The 22359-nt window shown below is 33.9% G+C and overlaps 3 protein-coding genes across 7 annotated transcripts in view; 1 reads left to right on the top strand and 2 right to left on the bottom strand.

Annotated features, from left to right (window-relative positions):
- The window catches only part of LOC139986329 (PRL-1 phosphatase), an 89710-nt gene extending 72248 nt beyond the window's left edge, over positions 1–17462 (top strand). For 2 of the 5 annotated variants that reach the window (XM_072001568.1, XM_072001569.1), the window contains exons 2-6: positions 13000–13324; positions 13401–13888; positions 13966–14097; positions 14179–14345; positions 14427–17462. In XM_072001568.1, coding sequence (XP_071857669.1) covers positions 13772–13888; positions 13966–14097; positions 14179–14345; positions 14427–14538 — 528 coding nt within the window. In that variant the 5' untranslated portion in view covers positions 13000–13324; positions 13401–13771 and the 3' untranslated portion in view covers positions 14539–17462. Of the gene's footprint in view, positions 1–11185; positions 11509–12501; positions 12626–12999; positions 13325–13400; positions 13889–13965; positions 14098–14178; positions 14346–14426 lie in introns of those variants that run through there. The other 3 variants (XM_072001572.1, XM_072001570.1, XM_072001571.1) reach the window with 3 other exon arrangements.
- Positions 17463–17647: 185 nt separating this feature from the next.
- Pi31 (Proteasome inhibitor 31 kDa) lies at positions 17648–19599 on the bottom strand. The gene is made up of 5 exons (XM_072001564.1): positions 19373–19599; positions 18874–19023; positions 18525–18781; positions 17902–18051; positions 17648–17821 (listed from the first exon to the last, which is right to left on the bottom strand). The coding sequence occupies exons 1-5, from the start codon at positions 19517–19519 to the stop codon at positions 17695–17697; spliced, it is 831 nt and encodes a 276-aa protein (XP_071857665.1). The 5' UTR covers positions 19520–19599; the 3' UTR covers positions 17648–17694.
- A 373-nt stretch (positions 19600–19972) lies between these two features.
- Positions 19973–21935, bottom strand: Xrcc1 (DNA repair protein XRCC1). Its single transcript, XM_072001555.1, has 3 exons — positions 21671–21935; positions 20263–21578; positions 19973–20192 (listed from the first exon to the last, which is right to left on the bottom strand). Exons 2-3 carry the CDS (start codon positions 21549–21551, stop codon positions 20063–20065), a joined length of 1419 nt encoding a protein of 472 aa, XP_071857656.1. The 5' UTR covers positions 21552–21578; positions 21671–21935; the 3' UTR covers positions 19973–20062.
- Positions 21936–22359: the final 424 nt, after the last annotated feature.

The following is a 22359-nucleotide window of genomic DNA, read 5'->3' as shown; positions in this document are numbered from 1 at the left end:
AACCGTTTAGAGAAACCCGTGAAAACGTATTTATCATTTCACCTTGTACACTGACGTTCCACGAACGTTTGAAAATCTCTCTGCTCTGAAAAACACACCGTACAAAGTACACGTGGCGTAATATTAAAAGCTGGTAATGTTTGACATTATAGAAATATTTATTGCAAAAGTATCGCCGAGTTATTTCCTGAAAAAGCCAGAGTGCAGAAAGAAGCGAGAAGAGAAAAAAATGTTTCATCCGTGATACGCTCAAAAGAGGCAATAAAGGTCAATGCAAATTCTCGTGCATCGGTTCAACGCTCTTCGTTCATGAATTTCCGCGAATACTTTAAAAGCGAATTTACGCGCACGACAAAGAAAAGAGAGAGAGAGAGAGAGAGAGAGAGAGAGAGAGAGAGCGAAAAAAAGCGGGGGCAAAGAAAAAACGGGGAGAATGAAACGAGAGGGCGAGAAGATCGTGCTTTTTATATTGTCACGCTAAAAATCTCGACTATCGTAGCCAACTACAAAGGCGACAAAGCTCGCGACGGTCTTGGTATATTTATAAGTATCGAAGCACGAAGACGGGGGAAGATCGGTAAACACGTGCTTTCCGAATAAATATAGCGCGTTCCAAATGTCAGGATCATGTGCACCACGTTGAATCGCGCGTTCCCCCTGAACACGTCGCTGTTTTATTTTTCGAGAATATCGTTACTTTATCAGACCTAATAATCGATTTCCGATAGATTAGGAAGTTCCTGGAACGCGAATCGATTGATTGATTGAAGTTTCGCAAACATAATGCGGCGGCAACCCTTTCTACGCGAGGAAATTATTGTTTCCCTCTCAGCGCCTCGATGAAGTTTATCGTGAAAGCTCAGTGACTAATCCTGTTGTTTCGAGCTTTTCGATACAAAAAGATTGCATCGATTTCTAGCGGATAATCCGAAAAATCGTCGTCGCGTTTTTTTCAAAACGCACGCTTTTGACTGGAAAACTCGATATATTTTCGAAAGTATTTGGAAAGTTGCAGATTTGCCGAAGTTAGAACGATTTGATGAACACGTTTGGTGCATTAAGTGCAGTTCGTACGTGCAACAAGTTTGCAAAGTGCAAGAGGCGCGGCAAGTTTGATCCGTACAAAGTTGAGAGATTACTCACGGTGTATGTAATTTTAAGCGCTGACCTCGTCTTGGGTTCAAGTTTCGGCGTTCTCGTATTTCGAGATATTTTTTGAGAAACGAAACCAGGCACGTCGCGATATCAATTTTTGGGACATTTTCTTGAGTCACTTTAGCAAACCTAAAATGTGCCATTCGTTTATGATAAATTGCTGCTGATCTGTGAAATTTTGGAAAATCGTTGTCGCATTACGAGACGGAAGGACGACGATCGTTTCGTTGTAACGAGCTTTCTAGTTCAAACATGCGAAATTTAAGTTAGAAATATAACTCTGCTTTTAAATTTGAATAATTTTGCCGATACGTTTCACAGTGTATTAAGAACAAATTAAATTGTGGAATAAATTCGATTGTAACAAAGTGTCCCTAACATGTGTAATAAAAGTTCAAGGTTTTATAATTTGATTAAACTCGATCAGCCAAATCGAAAGATCAGACGGTAAGATACAAATTTCTAGGTTTATCGCCGAAACGATCGTTGACTCAATTACGTTTATGTGAATGAATCAACTGTTCAAACAGATAAAAGTCACGCATATTTATACGTAATAAATAAGTATTTTTGGAATAGAGATTATGTACTTTTATCAGCGAGATGACTCATCTCTGATAGATTTGTTCCAAGCTTTACTAGCAACTGTTTCTAACAATCTGTAATGACTAGGTACTTAATAATACTTGTCGTCTGATTATATTCTATTGTTACCAGGCGTTGCTTAATATCTTTGCTTTATTTTTTTTCGCCAAGGTCTATCTTACTCGATAGTAATTAACGTTCTTTCAAAATTATCCTCGATTATCTATCTTCCGAAACGAATATTGAAAACTGGAAAACTTAATTTCACTTTTCTCGTCATTGTGATTAACGTTCTACTCGATTCTAATCTCGGATCTTGCAGACTATCTTGATATACACGGCGAACTCGTTTATTTTTCGCACGAGAAAAACGCTATACGGTACAATGCATATCTTGAAAAAGAAAAAGAAAAAAAAGAGAAAAGTGGGGAAAGGCGCCGATAGACCGAGCACTTGGAGAGTTAATCTAACTCTGATGTCACGCTGGTGTCTGCTTCAACATTTTTACGATTGTCGTTCTCTCATCGAGCTTATCTATGCGATCGCGAAGGTAAAACCAAAACCTCCAAGCCAATATTTTGTTAACGTGCCGTGCATTTACCATTTTTTGCAAGTCTAACGTAACGTTTTCTCATGGTCAGGACCACGGCTGCCCGATTCTTTCGTCTCGTCGAGAAAAATACGCGTTTCGACGATATTCTGACCTCTTTGTTCTTATTCTTACGTTGCTGGTATTAGGAATCTTAATAGGTACATATTTGACGAATATTTTGCAACTTATATCGTACAGAGGAGAGAATAATAACATCGGAACGTGATAATGGAGTACCATTTACTTTTCTCATAAGTAAACTGCAGAAACTTGTGCAAATTCATGCTTCTACGAATGGATATAATTAAAGAAAATGAAACCTAGGGCGGAGAATATGGTCTTTACCTATTTTATTATAACGACCACTATACTTGCCATGTTTTACGTACTTCTGCAGAATTCATTTATTCACGTTATACTCTTCTTGTTTCTTTTCTTTTTTTTTTTCTTTTTTACACTCTCAAATCTCTCGTAAATGCATAAAATGCTACGTTTCTAGACGCGAGATCTTCGTCGCAACAGCAACATATTTTCCGCGCTAATAGAGCTATCGAAGCACGGTATCGCATCCGCGTTTCAAATAATTCGCTCTCCCATTGAACCGGCAGAAAATTTCCTTTCCATAATAGACGATCGCTGTTTTCTTTCTTGTTGCTCGATAAACTCGCCGGCGATAGATGATACGCGCGATGACTCTTGACCCGCGATTTCTCTTGTCTCGCGTTTATTGTTACACGCTCTCGCGTACAGTAGACTCGCGCACCGGCTGCCATGTCGCGATAATTAACAATGAATTTCCTTGTTTAGCGTACGACCGAGAGCCGTTCTGCAACGGTGACTTTCTCGAACGAGAATCGGCGCAAAATTGTGGAAAGTTGCCCCGGGTTTCGTATCTCGTAGCAACAGGAAATTCGAATCGATGATCGTTCATCGGCGTTTTCTCCTCTGTTTCTTTCTGCTACGATTTTACAAGAAATTGTGAATTCGTGTTCCTCTTCTTCTTCTTTTTTTCTTCTTCTATTTTTACTTTGTGACTGGATCGTAGAAATTTATTTAATCTACCAAATGTTACAGCAATTAGGTATTTCAATTATTTTAAATATTCTATGGAATTTTTGTATCTTTAAATTTTTGGATATAAATAAATGCATAAAAATCCGCGGTCTACTCGTGACAAAATTGACGTCGATACCTTCAACTTTTTGTTTTGAACGTTTCCTTCTTAGATAATTCGATCGCTTTCGAGTATATTAAATATGTAATCTGGCAATGTTGTTGTTATTTGCTGTAATATCTTTGACAATACGTCGATAACGCGAACAATCGGTTGTCATATTGTTTTATGAATATCGTCATGATATTATGAATAATAGAGCTTAAAACGTTAACGCTATTGCCGTATTAATACATATTATTCTGCGAAGCATTTTATTCTAATTTAACAATCAATCTTGTCATCGTTTAAATGCATCAACAGGTGGATTCGCCACAGAATAAATAGTCTTAGATAGTCTGACACGCAATATGTATATCCTAAAGACATAAAACTGAAGCAGTAAAACAAAGAACAAAAGGAAGTTACTTCGAAATTATTTCATCGTTTATTTAGCCCTTTATCCGCCAGTTTCTTCGAGTATTTTCAATTGCTAAATAGCATTTAGATTATAAGGAAACGCGAGAATGTATAAATTTTGTAATTTCGCGTAACGAGTGAATTCATAATATTCGCAACTTTAAAATATTCTAAAGAAATTTCAATAATCCAACGTATTAAAAATTTATTTAAATTTTGCCGCGAAAGTATCTAAGTAGAGACTATATATTTGTTACGAATATAATAAATATAAATATAAATATATAATATATAATTCTAATAAAAATTGTAATGCTATTTTGATCTAACACACAAAATAGGCAAAATTAATTTCTCCCTAAGTTTCGTTTATTTAATTTCTACAAATATCCAGACTTGCTATAAATAAATAATTAGTGGGAAAATTACAATTATTACGTTGATTGTGAAATTACTATGAATAATAACGATGTTTGCGGTCCGATCTTAACGGTACAGAATAAACGTCTATTGTTCTCTAAATTAATTTCGTCGGAAACAAAAGCTTGTTCGAAAGAGAAATTTCATTTCACATTTTCAAAAGAAATATCCTCCCTTTCGGTTCGCCGCTGTCCATTAAAACAGAGTGTCCTGAAATTATCATATAAAATTGCTCGTACGAATTCTATCGCAACTATCGTTTACAATAATACTAATAACGTTGGTTTCTTATAGCTAATTTCTTACGAATGTATTATATTACACGAACTTTCCATTTATTCGTGTCATTGATTTCTAACTGAAACGTTAATTGGCCTTATCATCATACCGCCCAACAATATGATAAACGTTTTACATTAAAATTTCAAATATTTTTACACTATTTTTCTCGTTTACGTTGTTTATGTAATTTGTGCTAAAACGAAACATCGTATAATGCAACGAAATCAGATTTTCTGTATCTATTTTCTCGACTCTTTACAGTAAAAAAATCTCAAATAAAACTTTTTTTTTAGAAGACCTCACGAATCTTCATAAATTCTTTTCCACTCTAGGATCTAATATGCAAAATAATTCTATCGCCAATTGAAGGCCAACAACTACATTCTGTTTACTTATATTCGTCATGCGACAAATCGGTTTGCACCGCTAGAATTCGTAACAGCGAGGAATTGACATGACGCGCAAACATAGTCGATTTGTCCATGACAGTTACGGACTGTGACCACGTAAGGGGTTAAACGTAGTGTAAGCTAAAGCTGTAATTAATTGTGCCATTTCGTCGATTACCGTTCCATCACGTGGACAATGTCCTTGCCATTCGTCCACAATGCACGCACGATGTCAACTGCGCGAATTATCGTCTGACATAACAGCGAAGATATTTTTCTTTATATGTGCGCTCGCTGTTCGAGCTCTCTGCCAAATAGTTCTACTGCCAATTTCGGAATCGACTGCGACATTGCCGCTTTTTTTCCTAAGGAAGATTGCTCGTTCACGCTGCCCCGAGACTAGTAAGCGCGATGAATTTAAACGGAAACTGTGTTAATTATCTTTCGTGCCGGTTATCGCACGATTTTCCAACTGACTCAATGAACGAATACCGTCAATTCGTAATACGTTGAAGGAATTTTATGGAACGTAATATTCTTTTAATATCTTCGATTCGCTATGTATATGCGGTTGAGTAAAAATGGCCCGACCGAGCTTCCTAGCGTCAAAGAAGAGCCAAAACGTCGAAGCTTCTTTACGAGTTAACGAATTCGTTAATGGTGAATTGCAGGACGGGACGAAAACGAGGTGGAATGTTGACGTTTAACGCGAAACTTAAATGGTAAACAGCCGGCCGGTCGAGTACACCTATATTTATAGTTGGCTGCTTGGGCTTAAAATATCGTGGTACAGTGAAAACGCTGACAGGCAGATAAAGTGCAACGCGTACTGACAGCTTAAGCACGGCAAACGGTAAATAAAATTCTATTTGCCGTACCATCATTGAATTCGGCTCGAATTTACGCATTTGTCTTGCGCTTAGCCGATGAGTTTAATTAAAAGGCACGAACAAACATGCCTCGACCAAGTACGAAGTGCTTTGTTTCCCAGACGCTCCACGAGCAAAAGTTTCCGTGTAGAATCTCCATTTCTACGAAGCTCTTTCAATTTCCGGATTAACACTGTCCATTGTGGATGGTGGATTTTTCAATCGAAAATTCGAAGATGCAAAAATGCGTAGGGCGAACGTAATATACAAAAATATATAGAACGTTATTTAACGTTCGTTTGCCATTTGGCAATAGATAGGTTTTAAGGGCGTAGATTTTAGGTTCTGGGTTTTAGTTTTCGAAGATAGGAGATTCGTAAGCGTGGTGCTTTACGAGAAGCAACGTTTGCGTCGAATTACGTTGGACCGTGAAGTACGAATGGAGAAAATAAATAAGACCCCTATTATATTATTTGTTGCTCTTATTAAGTTTATTACGAATCCATTTCGTAAAATTACAGTTTATACTTTTTAGCTGATAAATTGTCCTTTGACCGCCACTGTAAACTGATTTAAATACAAATTAAAAAGCTTCGAAATGATTATCATTGACTCAAGAATCGATATACGAAATTGATGAATCTATTGAATCGAACAAAGATAATCCATCCGCATTGAAAATTTCACAGAACTGTAGTGGCTCTTTCGCAAAAAAGTTTCTACGACCGCGTTCTTCACATTTTGTCACGTGTTTTCAGTTGGCCGTATTATCGCCGAGAAAATACGATGATGGATCGGCGTTATATGTTTGTTCACGATCGATCAGCCAACAATGGCTCGTGGTTGATAAAAAAGAATTCGGCGCGGCGATTCGCAGAAATTTTCCCCTGTCCCGCAATTTCGCAAACGACTATGCGCTTGATGGAAATTTATTACGCGCGTCCTTTGTCTTGCCCGCTTGTGCATTCCAAGTATGTCGGCTCCTAAATCGTTCATGATGTATTGTTGAAAATACATTCAGAAACGCGCACGTATTCATAAGAATTAACATTCAGGAAAAAAACAATACATATAATATATATAAAAGAACAAAATATGTATATCCGTAACAAAGAATCGTAGTTTTTCACGTGTGATTTGTGCACGTATTTTAATATTAGTTTTTAAAATTCTTCGAGAATCTTTTAAGTATCCTTAAGCTTTTACAATAATACGTTTTCATTTTATTATGCTTCTCTCTTTTTACGACGCGTAGAGGACTACGAAGAGGCTCGGAAACGAGATGCGCGAGGGTAAACAGTGTTGAAAGTTGGAAATTGCATCGACCGCTGACGTAATTACGAATCAAACATTGGTGGAAAGAAACGAACTGATTACAATCCGACACCATAGCTATGAAATACGTTTGTTTCGCGTGGTTTGCTCTTTATGCTCGTAGAATCTTGATGCGAGATAAATGTTTAAATTTTCGAAGTGGCAGGCAAATGGCGACATAATGTGCGTTTACGGATCGAATTCGAAATATTCATTTTGTTCGTGAAAATGTTCTCTTTCCCCGATGCCTGATGCGATAAGATCGAGTTGCAATAACAATTTTATTCTTGTCCAACAGTTACCATTTGCTCGCATGACGTAACCGTTGCTTTAACGCGTTTCTTATCAATTACCAATAAAGAGATGCGTGCAACTTTATGGTAGGAAAATTGCACGAGTTGCAGCCGTGGCTGAAATATACGAACGTTCCGAGTGTGTCGTATGATGTATGCTTCTGAATAAATTCCAGTTCGCGTCGAAATGAAAGTTCTCTTTTACCTTAGGAATTAGTTGGCTGACGTTCGAGACTTAGACGCCAACCAACGACAAAACAGCAAATTGGTCGAAGTGATTAATTGTTCTAGGAATTCGGATCGTCTTGCGGTTTCTATTTTACGGACAATTGCTATCACTTGGTAATGACGAAACTTTTTGAAGAGCTTTTTTATTTTTAGTACACATTTCGGTGTATTTGCGTGAATGCTTCTATCGTAGTATCTGATGTCGAATAGTAGAAAAAAGACAAAGCTATTTAATTATAAACAGAATGAAAGACAGTAAGGAAGATTGCACCTGCGGAGTCTCCGACACTCCATCTCGGCAACGCTTGTTACATATACGTTTCAAGTAGATATTCCATGTTTTCACTGAATATACGTTTACAACAGATATCTTGTAATTTCTGTATACATTCTCAGATTTCTACGAAATTTTATCGATATAATCGTGACAGTGGTGTCTCGTTAACGTATTAAAGAAATTTTAAAATGTCTCGTATATATAACACATACGACATAGACGTAAACGTCCTTCGTAGTAAACGTTGAAGGAGCTTATGGGCAGGAAATCGTTTAAAAAAAGAGCCTCCACGACGAATTACAATCTCAGTATCTACGCAAAGTCCACTTTGCTGGCGATTTCGCTCCAAAACGGAAGTTCTTATCGCTCATCGATTTCTATCGGATCACGACCACGTTGATAAGCGGAAAAAGAATTGCGCTTTCAGGAAGGGTGGCTATTCTCTGTAATCGCAAAGTAAGCTCGCAACATAGTAGCTAGTATATTCGTGGCTGATCGAATTACTCTACTGAGTGGGAAATAGAAACGTGAACATGGAATATGTTCGATTGATTTTCATGCAGCTTTTAAGGATTGCGCTCTGTCAATTTTAAAAAGACAAATTTCTCATTCCTTCTTTAATTCTTTTAATATTCTGCATTCTAAGTCCGTAGAATATCGTGGTGGGGCTAACTTATCAAAATTAGAGCTGTAAAGAGGTGATGGGGAAGTATACGTCTTAAAAAGAGAGGATTCGTAATGGAAACACTTGTTCGTGTTCGTTTTCCTACAGGAAAGCGAGAGAATGCTTCAGCTTTGTCTGATATATCTATTTCAACTTTTTAAAGATAAAATATTCACAATGTTCTATGAACGCATCTCTAATTATCACAGAAGAATTACATCTAATTGAATTATGAAATTTATTAAATCTTATGGAGCTATGGACAACAAAAGGTCTTACGGAATTGATTAATTCAACGGTTGGAGTCAAGTGACGTCCTAAAACCGAAACATTGAGAAATCGCGTGAATCGATCAGACTCGAGATATTCTTTAACCTTAGAAAAATACAATTGGCTCGACAGTGTCTGAAATAACGCAACAGGGTTGCATTTCTCAGCGTAGTTTCTTAATTCCAACGCCGTGTGACGTATCTTCCTCAAACAGGGAACACCTGCATCCATTTTGCACGCTTCATTGAACTTACATATTGTTTTTTCGCGATAATATGTCCCACCTTGTCTTGTGTCCAGATGTTTCCAGAATTTTATCGGCTAAAATATTATAGCCAATGAAAGCGAGAGGAACGTTTTGCGAATAAATATTTTCCGCTCTTTGTGTCGCATAACGGTTACAAATTCCTCTGGAAAACAGATTGTCCGAGTTCCTGTACCTGCAAGAGGCCAAGGAGTTGGTTTTTATCCAATTTAATCTCATTTCTAGGTCATTAATCTAAACTGCTCCTAAGCAGTACAAGAGTGAGGTTAGGTCGGCCGTACGTTCTTATGCGTCAAGTATTTGCACCTTAACCTAAAATAGCATCACTGGATTATATATGATTATAATAATCTGTGTTGAATTAATAAAACAAGATATTCGATGTTAATTCTGTTCTTTTAACGCTTATCTATGGAGGGTTAAAGGTTTGACCATTAAAAGGTTATGCAGTGAAAGTGTCAAAAAAAAAAAAGACTCGCGAATCGTAGACGATTTCTCGATGCAAGATTTATTATAGTTCCGGGATTAAAGTAAGTGCATACATCGAAATGGGGGGAGGGGAATGCACAACGATGGCGAGTTTCACTTGTCTCGGATTGCGATATACGAGTGTAAAAAGATGAACGGTGCCCGCACGTCGTGTTCGTTTTCACTAGGGCTAACGTGTTCCGCGCTGAAGTAGGTTTCTAGGTTGATTTCAGTGAATCTTTTTTTTCCACCGACGCGACGCTCCACCGAAGGTGCTAACGGTAAAACCACGTATACGTGGCGACCTCTATACATATCTCACTCATCGACACGTTTTACCTTTTTAAGTTAACCTTTTATGCATATACATATTTCCAAGACACGATATATTCTGCTTACTTTTGTAAAAATAACATAGTAAATGAAGCAAAATATTTTAACATTAATTATTGACATTATATAATAATAGTATAAAGCATAGAAAAATCTTCAGAATATTATTAAAAGTCGTACGACCACTTCTAAATTGATTTTCTTTTTTCATTTCTCACGAGACTAAAACATTCTAGTATACGTTAAATGTTTCATGATTGATCATATTCTGTTTATGTTCTCTCGAGATTTGTGTATGTTAGTCCTGGATTAACAGACGAGGCAGATTAATTTATATAAATAAATTAAAATCCAATTAGTTACAATTCGATTAATGCAATATTAACATAATCCGATTAATATAATGGAAACTTATTCATGCAATTAATGAAACCGCATATTGATTCAAGAATTCATAAATATTTATGAATTAGGCATTGAAAATCAAAGATACTTAGCAAAAAATTGGAATAATCATGTTTTCTAAGAGATATACATAAAAAATGGTTAAAATTACTCGAGAGATAATTGTTCTATCGCATAAATATGTATTATAGTCGCAAGAAGTCTAAAAAGACCCTGCAATAGATCTTTCCGTTTCATTTATTTCATCTTACCACTATTTCCATTATTAATTAGAAAATTTATTGTAGTATTATTTCTTTTCATTTTTTTTTTTTTCATTTCTACATCATTATCCTTACCTGAATATTTAAAAAAATTCTAACATTACATTATTCGTTAAGGCTCTGTGATTTCTATCACGGATGTTGTCTTAAATCAATTCATCCAGAGGTGAAATTGTTACAAATTTATTTCATTCATTCAATCAAAGTTGACGTAAGAATGGTTGCCTTCTCATTATCAATCGAGAACGTCGAAAGGGCCGACGTAAATTAAATAATAGACGTATAGGGTTGGCAAGATGGATTCGACCTTGAAGCGAGCGCATTGCGAAGCGTGGAGTCGCGTTGGTGGCTGGTCGTGTACCGGCTGCCAATTATTCTGGTTATTCCGGTACGTCGATCTGAGCGCTCTCACTTTTTCCTATCCGTCATCGCAGTTTGAGATGTTGCCGGCGTCTTCTGCTTCGGAAGCTTTCGTTACGTAAAAAGACGATTTCGTAAATCGTCTCGACATCCTGACGGAACGACGCGCCGCGCTATTCGTCGTGTACCCCGAAGTATCGACACCTATATTTGTTCGATGTGCGTTTCAAATTCACAAACGTCCGTAAAGAGGCGACTGTCAGTCGAACGTATTTTCATTGCGCGATACCGACGATTGGCGTCGATACGTAACTCATTCGAGTAAATAACCTTGCTCTCGTGGAGAAAAAAAACGTTCAAAGTGTAAATTATAAATTATAAATATCGCATTAAGTCGTGATTCAGAAGTGTCGATCGGATTAAAATATATTATTGTGTTTCAATACTTCAGTACATACTTCCGTACTTACCTTCGCTTGATGAAAAGTAATTACAGCGAGAAGGTTTGAAAGACAAACTTTTTAATGTTGCTTATTATAGATAAAAATTTCACGTCTTCGATTATTAGTAAAAGTAATTTGTAGGAATCAAATATGGTAGAACATATCTCTTTCTGCATGCGTTCATATTTGAATTAAGAATTTCGATTAAAAATCATTAACGTAAAATACTTCAAATTAAATTCGAATAGCGTGAATTCGATTAATGAACGCGTTCTCGGAATGTTAACCTAGACATTTCTATTTGCGAGCAGTACAAATCCTTAAAACCAGATGCATAAAATGACGGAAGCACTTCTTCGAAACTAAACTGTCTGTTTCGCTTGGCATCTACACAAAACTTTCGTGCCAAAGATAAGGAGAAAAGTCTTCTTTCTTCGGCGCTACTTGAAATCTTTTGAATTCAACACATTGAACAAGATCACGCGCAACTAGCGCCACCGATAAATTTAAAAGATTTTAACGCCACATTAGTTTTACTTTTTCCTTGTGAACATATACGTTTCTGTTGCTTATAATTAAATTCTAACTAAATGATCTAATCACAATTCATACCATATAATCCATATATTTCGTAATAATTTTTATATTCACCTTTCTCTCAATTTTTTAATTGCATGCAATATTTTTCCATGTTACCATTCGCAAATAATTATTAACTAATTGAAGAAATCGTATAAACGTAATTTCGTTTCGTAATCGAAATTTTTACGAAACACGAAAGATAATTCTCCTTACTACTTTTATAATACAAATTTGAGAAAAATACGGAATAAAAGTTAAACTTTGTATTTTTCGCGAGTATTTTCTTGCTACTAGTTTAGCATTCTTGAATTGGAATATTGATTAATTAACAAAACATAGATGAATAGAATTTTCTAAAATGCGTCATAGTCACAATATGCATATATACATCGTATCCTGGTTTTGCATACAAGCTTTACCTCTAATCGATTTTACTCGAGCTTCGAGATGTCGACTAATGTCATTATGACAACGCAGATCCCCTGGAATTTGCGTAGTCGAGCAAACTTTTTTTCAGTGATAGAATTTGGTCTGCTGCATATTCGTAATGAATTATCGTGACAAAGTATTACGACAATTGTTTCGGATTTTTTGGGTGAGGATTTTAAAGAATATTTATTACGTGTGCGGGTACTTATGAAAATTGGCGCAAGATTTGGCACGTGTCAAACATTCACAACTTGTAATCGCTTCCTTGTTGGAAACAAATCGAAAATATCTTACAATGACCTGACGTAGAATCTCCGTTACTTTTATAAGTGTAACATTTTGCGTTTATTATTTTTTGAGAAATGCGTACGTCACGTTTTGTCTTCTGAACCTAACCTTCATTCATTTTACATGGACCAAATATTGTATAAAAGCAATAGTTCTTCAAGAAAAATTCAAGTAGAAAAATCAAAAATATATTTCTTTATAATATAATTGTTAATATATAACATAATTATGAAAATTGTGTTTATGTTACAGTTTCCTGGTGAGTGCATCCTCACATACATGGAGTTTCAGCTGGATAGTGCAGAATACTGCCAGGCTCAACACAAATAGAGAGACACACCCAATACCCTAGAATCTGCTAGGTACTATTAAAAAAGAAACAAGGAAAGAACATCTTAGTCAGGCAAAGAAAAATTTTTTAATACTGGGATCATTGCCTCGAAGTCAGAAAATCATCAGCTAGTCATCACGCAAAACATAGGAGAATTAAATAGAATCAATTGTTAATTTACAATATTAAATGCAAGCATTGTAGTTACTGAGCGCACCTGATCCAGGCGCAGCCAGTGCCAAATAGGTAAGCATCGAAGTCAGTGACTTTTGTTATATATAAGCTGGATCGTGCAAGGGTTGTCACAGTGATCCCTTTTCAGATAATCTTCCGAATCGTAGTCAAGGATCCCAAGTGTGGGAATCAATCGCATATCAACAACGCCTAATGTAACGTAGCCCTCACCTTTTCAGTGAAATTTGCACCTTAACTACCATCCTTGAGGTCTACATGTAAACCCATTGTTCTGTCCTCTGTAAAAAAATAACAAAGTATTCAATTAGTTAAATGAAAAACAACTTTATAAGACTGACATCTATGGGCTAAGTTGTCAAATTCAGCCTTTGTTGCTTCATATAGTGTGGCACATTGCAAAAATAAAGAGAAACAGTGTCGTACAAAATTATTAAAAACATAAAACTTAGAAGCATAAAAGAAGTAGGAGTTTTACACCACTTGTTGTCCAAAAAGGAAATGAGCAACATGAGGGTGAAGGATATCAGACCAGAACCCGCCGAGATCGAATACAAAAACATGAAGTTCCTTATTACTGATCGGCCCAATGATCAGACCATACATACTTTTATTCAAGTACGTTTTTCTCTTTTGTTCACGCACAAATATTAATAAACCGTAATACGATATGATAAACATTGTTCTTTTAACAGGAACTGAAAAAGCACAACGTTAAAGAAGTAGTGAGGGTCTGTGAACCAACGTACAAAGTTGAGGAACTTAAAACAGAAGGGATCAATGTCATAGACTTGGTATTTGACGATGGCACATTTCCACCAAATGAAGTAAACATTATTTTGATAGTATTTTGAAAGTAACCACACAATATAATTTATTTGATTTTAATGACACAATTTTGATCGTAGGTCATTGATGAATGGTTTGAGCTGCTAAAAAATCGATTTCGCGAGTCTCCTGATGCATGTGTAGCGGTACATTGTGTTGCAGGACTTGGTAGGGCACCAGTCTTAGTTGCACTTGCCCTTATTGAGCTAGGACTCAAGTATGAAGATGCAGTTGCGTTAATTAGGGAGTAAGTATATATTCATTTTGATTTATCTTTATGCAATTCCTTTATATATGAGATAGATACAAATGTTGTTTACTTTTGCAGTAAAAGACGAGGCGCTATCAATTCAAAGCAGCTGGCCTATCTTGAAAAGTATCGTCCCAAATCTCGGTTGAAGCTCAAGAATGGACAAAAGAACTCCTGCTGCGTCCAATAGATCAAACGATTTCTTTGAAAAGTTACTAATTCATACTGATTGGTATACCTAATTGTATAGGTTTTCGCGCCTGATAACAAGAGACATACTGTATCAACTCAGTTCTGAAAGGCCTATCAATGGAAATGCAACTGTACTTATGAAACAATTTTAATAGTATATTTTGCACCGTCTGATTCTCCAGCATAAATGAAGCGATTTAAGAGTAAAATAAATTGTGTATCATTATTTGCACTCTTCTTTTACAAAATTTTTGTATTTATTTTTGATACTAAATTAACATAAAATATTACAGAAAAGAAAAAGCCTTCTGAACATAGTATGAATAATAATAAAATTCGAATGGATCTGATCGTGTGTATAATACATAAACAAAAAATGTAATGAACTTATGCTTTTTATGATAATATTTGGTATGTCATTTAAGATTATTGTGTGCAAGTATTCTAGAAGGCTGCATTTACTTGGTCCAATAAAATAAAATACACAATATTACTAATTAATTTGTGAACATTAGTTAATATGTTATTTATGCAAGATACTTTAAGGATGGTTGGGGTAAATACCTTTGGATTAGTATGATTTGTAGTAAAATGTGGTTCCTTTGGTACTGCAATTATACCCAGCCGTCATCAAATTTAGTTATTTAAAGAGTTAGTGCAATAAGAATATAGCTCACGTTTTCCATAATGATTAAATGAAAGGAATAAATAAATGTTTTAAGCAATTCAACATATTTACTTTCAGATTGTAATTAAGTACATATTTTCTGCAGATGTTTTGCATATAACATAAGCAAGAAGAAACATGAGTGAACGCTGCGTTGTAAATATTTTTTTAAATATTGTTTCCTATTTTATATTATCACATCAAATTTGGTATACATTAGTAACAATCAACATAGAAATTGCAATACGCATTTCCATATACTTATCACATATGATTAAATTTTCGAGCTTTGTATGAAATAAAACAATTTGCACAAAAATTAGCAAATTTTTTGAACTTAGACGATCAAACATTAATTTTGAAAATATAACAAACAAAAGGAACATTGCGTTGCATTTCCAATGGCATGCCGAATTGATGAGTGTTCTTAACTCTTACTGAACTTGAAATCTGCGTTAACTTGAAATAACGAATATTACGAAACAAAGTGAAGAAAAAAATCACTCCAGAGTTATATATCAATTTTATCGTAGCTTAACGGCAATTTTACCAAAATTTTTAAAAAAACACCCACTTTTATTCGATAAATTTTAAAAGGCTGCATACGCATTTTGTGTGGAGCATATATTGTAATCGTAATCACAATTTTGGTAAAATTGTCGGTGATGCTGTACGCCACACTAAACTGTGTTCAGAAGATAGAAAAAAAATTCGCTCCTAAACTAATGAATGTAATGTTTAGATCATTTCATGTGTCTGCAGATTTAACGTGAATGTACGTTTCTGTATATAATTATGATACATGAATTGCGTTCATAATCGTTTCTCGTGCTTATAGCGAAGGTTGCGTGATATGCTGACGCAATCTATCGTAGTCGATGTTTGTATTTTTTTCCTCTCCCAGTTTTTGGTAATTAGCGTGTAAGAAACCCAGATGAAATTTTTTGTACGGAACTGTTAACTAAATAATGAACTTAATTGCACGATACGCCAATGATAAGATATATTCGTCCTTTTTGTGCATAACTTTTAAGTACCATTGTATAACCATTGTACATTCACCATAATCGCAGACTCGAAATGAAATTTGAACCTGGTACAGCTACTTTTTTGTAATGTTAAAAAAACTGCAATATTTTTTACCAGAGGATGGGACGAGGGACATTCGTAAAAAAAAAGAAAAATTATCGAGTCTTAGATCCGAAAATGAATAATTTTCTAATTATTCAATCTTTCTTTTCTCTATCTCCTTAGGTTTAATGTTAACAATTGATGACGATCGGTGAAATGTTCTTAATTTCCCTTTTCTTTACAATGAACTTCTTTTTTTCTTTTAAGTAAGATATTCATACTTTAATTAGGTATACCTACTAGCAAATTCATCGTAAAAGTTACCATCAAATTTTTGTCATGTCAAATTTAATTTTGCAAATCGATTCACTTCTTCTAGCGGTTTATACTTCACTGTCTGAAGTAGTTACGTTTATGAGTGAAAATATTTTATCTGTGATACATCTCTTGCGAAAAAGAAGTCGAAAATTAGAAAGGACATCAATTGATTGGGCTTATCGCAGAACGTGGTATCTATGAAAATGACATTTAAAGATCTTTTTCAGGGTTGACCAAAATTGTAATCAACAGTTAAATCGAATAGTCAATTGGTATTCATAGAACTTATCTAAAATGGGATTTAGGAATATATTTTGATCTGAATATTTATTATATCGTATATTCACAGAGTATTAATAGAAGAAGGAAAGAAAGATTTCGTTCTCGAAGAATTGAATCGAAACGCTGTCAAATTTTATTTTATTATTCAGAAGATGAAAAATGACCCATAAAATGCACGAAATGTTTCGTTTAATCGCTGCTATTTTATAAACGGCGATCATGAACATTTGTTTCATATGATGACTCTATTTTACGTTAAGAAAAATATAAAAAAAATAATAGTGTTTCAATTCATATAAATAATAAAGAACAGGAACAACTTAGGTAGCAAAGAAATCCTCTATTTTGAACCGACGTAATGAAGTAAGAACAGTCACTCCTTTCGAATCGATTATGCAAAAAATAAATTTAACGAGTTAGCGCAATTTAAACAAGAATTATGATTATTGTATATTTGATTTATTAATGTAATTTCCTACATAATGCTGTATTAAAGACATTAATTAAATTAAATGAAAAATTTTGTTATATTGTAAAACATCAGTAATGAAATAAAAAAGAATGGAAGTCGTTTTGTGAAGAAATATTTTGTGATGTATCATTTATATGTCTGATGCGTTGCAAAATAAAATGTTTCATTACAACTTTTCTTTTGCAAACGAGCGAAACCGTTTATTTCAGATAGCTTCATTACTCTACAGTTTTTTTTCTTCCTCTTTTATAAAATTAGAAGTATTTTGCAAATATAATAAGCTGCACGAAACTATGGTTTAGGTAAGTATACTTGTTTTATTTCTTACATTTTGTTCTGTCGTTTTACATAAACATGTCGTCGTATCCTGGAGGAGGTAAGTAGTCGTCGTCTGGATCACGACGTGGTCTTGGTTGATTAACGTCTGGCGGGCCAAAAGGATCAAATTTTGCGAATGGTGGTACTGCGCCTCTATAATAAGATAATAACGAAAATGGCAGTGTTAATACAAATAAAAACATACTTTTTATATTTCTTTATTATTTACTTACGGTGGTAGTCTACCAGGAACTCCTAAACCAGGTCTAGATGGGTTCATTCGATTACGTTGTGATGAAAATGGATCAAAAATCATACCACTACCCTGGCCAAATGGATTTAAATCTGCGGCGCCTACCCTTAAAGGATCAGCATCGCGGTTCCTTTAAAATTTTAAACAAATATTTTAACAAGATTCCAACATAAAATATTGGCATAAAGTTACTGTTTGCTTTACATAATATTCCTGTAGTACTGCAAAGAGAATATAATTATTTTAGGCATGTCATGGAGAGAGTAAAAATGTTTATACCAATCACGTTTGCAGGATCAATTGTATTCGTAAAATGTAAGATTTTTAATTCTCAAGAGGATTGCTTTTTCATGCTTGAAATTAAACGGTAAAGATTTAAAATTCAAAAATTGATGAAAAGTCGTCCAGATTTATATCATCGGAATTATGAAAATTCTGTAAAGATGTTTCAAATATGTTATTTGTAAATTTAATATATTAAAATCGCATCGATTCTTCTCTTTTTTATCTCCCTGTCAGCCTTTATTATACAAAGATGATAACAGACATTTCTTTCTATATAAAATTACTCATAGTTTTGTTATGAATCGATGCGAATATTACCATGGATATGATGCAGACGACGGACGTGTCGACTCTCCTACCCTTAATGGATTGTCTCTTGACTGATCATTTGTAAAGCTTGTTTGAGTAGAATTTCCAACCATATTGCCAGGAATCAATGCGTGTATAAGATCTTCCTGAATTACATTTATAACATTTTGATATGAAGGTATTACAGTTTCTAAAGCTCCATGAAGTTCATTTACAGTCTGATTAATTGGAAATTGAACATTGGACACATTTTGATCATCAACTTTCTGCAAAATAAAATATTTACAGTTATTATTTTGTTATTGTAGATACGACAGATTGCTTCATAACGCGTAACATATTATGTAATTTAAATTACCAACAAATTTATAAGTAAATCTTCGTCAGACTTTATAGCATGAAATATGAACAATTTGCTGTCCTTTATATAACGTAATGCATAATTTGGACGTGTGTTCCATCCTTCTGGAAGTAACTGCGATCCTTTTTCTGTTGGTTCAAATGCTTTCTGATAAAAAAAAACAAAAATCTTTTGTAATTATCACTAGAAGATTACTCTATTCCTACAATTTTTATATATATTATAATAGTGCTGGGATAGAAGTTTCACTGTACTATCTTCAAGCTTATACAATGACAATATTTGTATCTACATTAAAATCGTATTATAAATCATTTATTACATTGGACATGCCGAAATGAAGATTAGTACAGGTTATGCATTACAAAATTTCAATAAGAACTTGTATATGTACCTTCTTTCTTAATTATACGATCAAATTTGCGAAAAAGATATTACTACATAAAACGTTAGAATTGCGCAATATTTTATACAGCACTGTTTTTTAACAACTTACAGAATCGCCGATTCCAATACATCTGAATCCATATTTTATAAGATACCAATGAACGAATAATATTAAAACATCCTCCTTTTTCGTAATCTGGCTATTATATATTTCTTGTACCAGTTCGAAGCCAAAAACGTTCCTTGTATCACCCATTTTGTTATCTGAGTGACAGACGAGTTTTGAAGTTTATAAGTTTACGCCATTGGTATTTGAATGCAATTGACGATTTATTTTCCGGAACCGGTATAATGTTTAACAATTATCCATTATTAATTTAAAAAATGTTGAATTGTATTTTAAATCATCGCAATATATCGGCAAAAATTTTGTGTATTCAAATCATGATTTTTTTAGTTTTGGTTGATATGATTTTGCGGTAATGCGTATTACCGCCAAACAAATGAATCTTTGAAAACATTTCAAAATTTAAATTCTTGTTATGATATCCAAGGTACGTATCTTTTTTGTTAGAATATTCAATTACATGAACATATTTATTTTAATTTTAATTGGTAACGAAGTATGTGTAATAAACAAAGTTTGTTATTATTATTATAGTAAAAATTATAATATTAATAACAAGCGAATTTTGGATAAGAACTAATATATTAAATAATTATATTTATTATGTACATATATATTGAGTTCTATACCAGCACTTATTTTCAACACATAAAAAATATAAAAATATTGATCTCAGTAATAAGAGTCCGAATCCGTATCCTCTTCAAATGCATTGAGTGGAGATGAACTACCTAAAATCTCTTCTTCACTTTCTGGTTCAGCACTGTCTTTGGTATCTAGGGCATATCGTCTCCAAGGAAATCTAGATAAAGGTTATTTACTATGTAGCACTAATTTACTTATATATATGTCATAGTTTTGTGCTACCTTACCTTATTTTTTCACTAAAACATTTTTCAACAAAGGTGTGTGAGACAATTTTAGAGTGGCCCTTTAATTGTTGATACTTTGGTGTATTTTTAAAGGCACAGATTAAGTGAGTGCATCTTTTATTAGTTGTGTTAGGATCAGCAATATATCTTGCACCCATTTGAAGAGCTTTTTTCCTAATTTCATCTCTCTGTGGGTTAACATATCCACTAAGTGAAAATGATACATCTTCAAAAAGCTTTGAAAATGATTTTTTTGGTTCTTTCACAGGTTTTTTAGGTGTAATTATTGTCTTAGGTTTTGGTAACTTCCCGCAGGTATTACATAGTTTGTTTTCATCTTGGCATTGAGAGCAATTTTGTTTTCTTTTATTCTGTTTCGAGGAACTTTGTTCAGGAGATAAAGTACGTTTTCTTGAAAATGTACCATTTTTTTGGCTGTCATTTTTCTGTACATCATTTTTATTTTCTTTAATTGACGTTACAACATCACCAAATGGAGTTCTTACTACTGGTTTATTATTTGTAACTTTTTCATTTTTATGTTTAGTATCATTCATCGAAGTTGAACTATCAGAATCTTTGTTCCTAGTTCCAAATACTTCTTCTGTTTTGCCAGCTTCCAACTTTTGCAACAATGGCCTTTTCATTGGTTCTCTATCCTCTTCTTGTCGCTTAGAAAAATTACTCATACCTGTTTCTTTAACTTTTGCAAGCAATTCAGCCTTATAATCTGTTTTCTTGTGGCCAATCATTTTCATATACCTTTCTTTAATGTCATCAATGTTATTTTCCTCAGGATTTTTCAATTTGAATCTTCCAAAAATATCTAATCCCAGATCAAGTACAACTTCTGTTTTTAATTCAATGAAGGACAGTCCAAATAATTCTTTCAAATTTGCTGACTGCATGCAAGTTACTTTTACACGATCAAACTTTGTTTTTATTGTGTCCGGATTTAGGTCTTTTTTTGTAAATATCTGTACTTGATCTCTAAATTTGCCATTTGCAGCTTCATCATGCGTTAAGAATTGATGGTTCACAATGGGAAGCCATATGTCAGGTTCTGATTCTGTAGAGGCAGTAACAACTACTACGCAACTACGATAATTGCCAAGGTCTAAACCTGTGATACAAGATGATTCTGCCAATTGAAAAATAACAGTTGCAAGCATTTCTCCTGGTTTTGCGCAACGCCATGAGGAATGTGAACGGTGTTGCAAAAGATTAGATGCAGGGTATGATGGATGTTCTGAAGAACAGCTTATTACTTTGGTAAATTTAATAATCATTGATAACACCTCAGATTGATAAGATACCTACAATATTAAACACAAACAGATTATTATGTTGTTGAATAATTATTTAAAAGCGAATCAGTGCATAATTATCTAAAAATAAATTGGTTTACCGCCAAAATTGTCGAAGAAATACATGTAATAATGTTTGTGTATTTCGTATACTATATATGTCAGCTATTGGCTGATAATCGCTAGTGAATTATAATCTTTAGGGATGACTTCGTATCATTATAGGAAACGTTTAAATTGAGTTTGCAAACTTGACGAACGTATTCGGTCTGTATACTTAAAAGGTTAATGTTTAGAAAAATATTTTTCTATTTAATATCTCAAAATAGTGAGTGTAATCCTTTTTCCCCTAGATGTTGATCACGTGTTTTTATTTACGTTCTTTTATGATTCGACTTGTGGTATAAAGAGTAGAGCTGCTGCTATCGATAAGGTTATCGATAATATTATTATTTGATAAATCGATAAATCTATAATATCGTTACGATGGTGATAAATTGAATTGAATTTGAAATTTGTTGTTATAAAAAATATAAGATATAGATTTTTATTCTTTTTGTATTTCGAATGATGAATCTTGTTTTGTGTCCGACAATTACCATAATGAGTACCAAAAAATAATCAGTTATTGATTTTCGTGATTGTATATAATAGAGTTATTTAGTTTTAAAAGCCGAAATACTTGTAACTTATATTTTGTAAGAACATTAGGTAACGCTATTATCGTAATATGTAAAGCAATAACTCTTATAATTTTGTATATATTATATAAACTTTATAAGTTTTTAAT

This window comes from Bombus fervidus, chromosome 4, assembly GCF_041682495.2.
Source record: "Bombus fervidus isolate BK054 chromosome 4, iyBomFerv1, whole genome shotgun sequence".
NCBI lineage: Eukaryota > Metazoa > Arthropoda > Insecta > Hymenoptera > Apidae > Bombus > Bombus fervidus.
The sequence above is the reverse complement of the archived record's forward strand: the minus strand, read 5'-3'. Positions and strand labels throughout refer to the sequence as shown.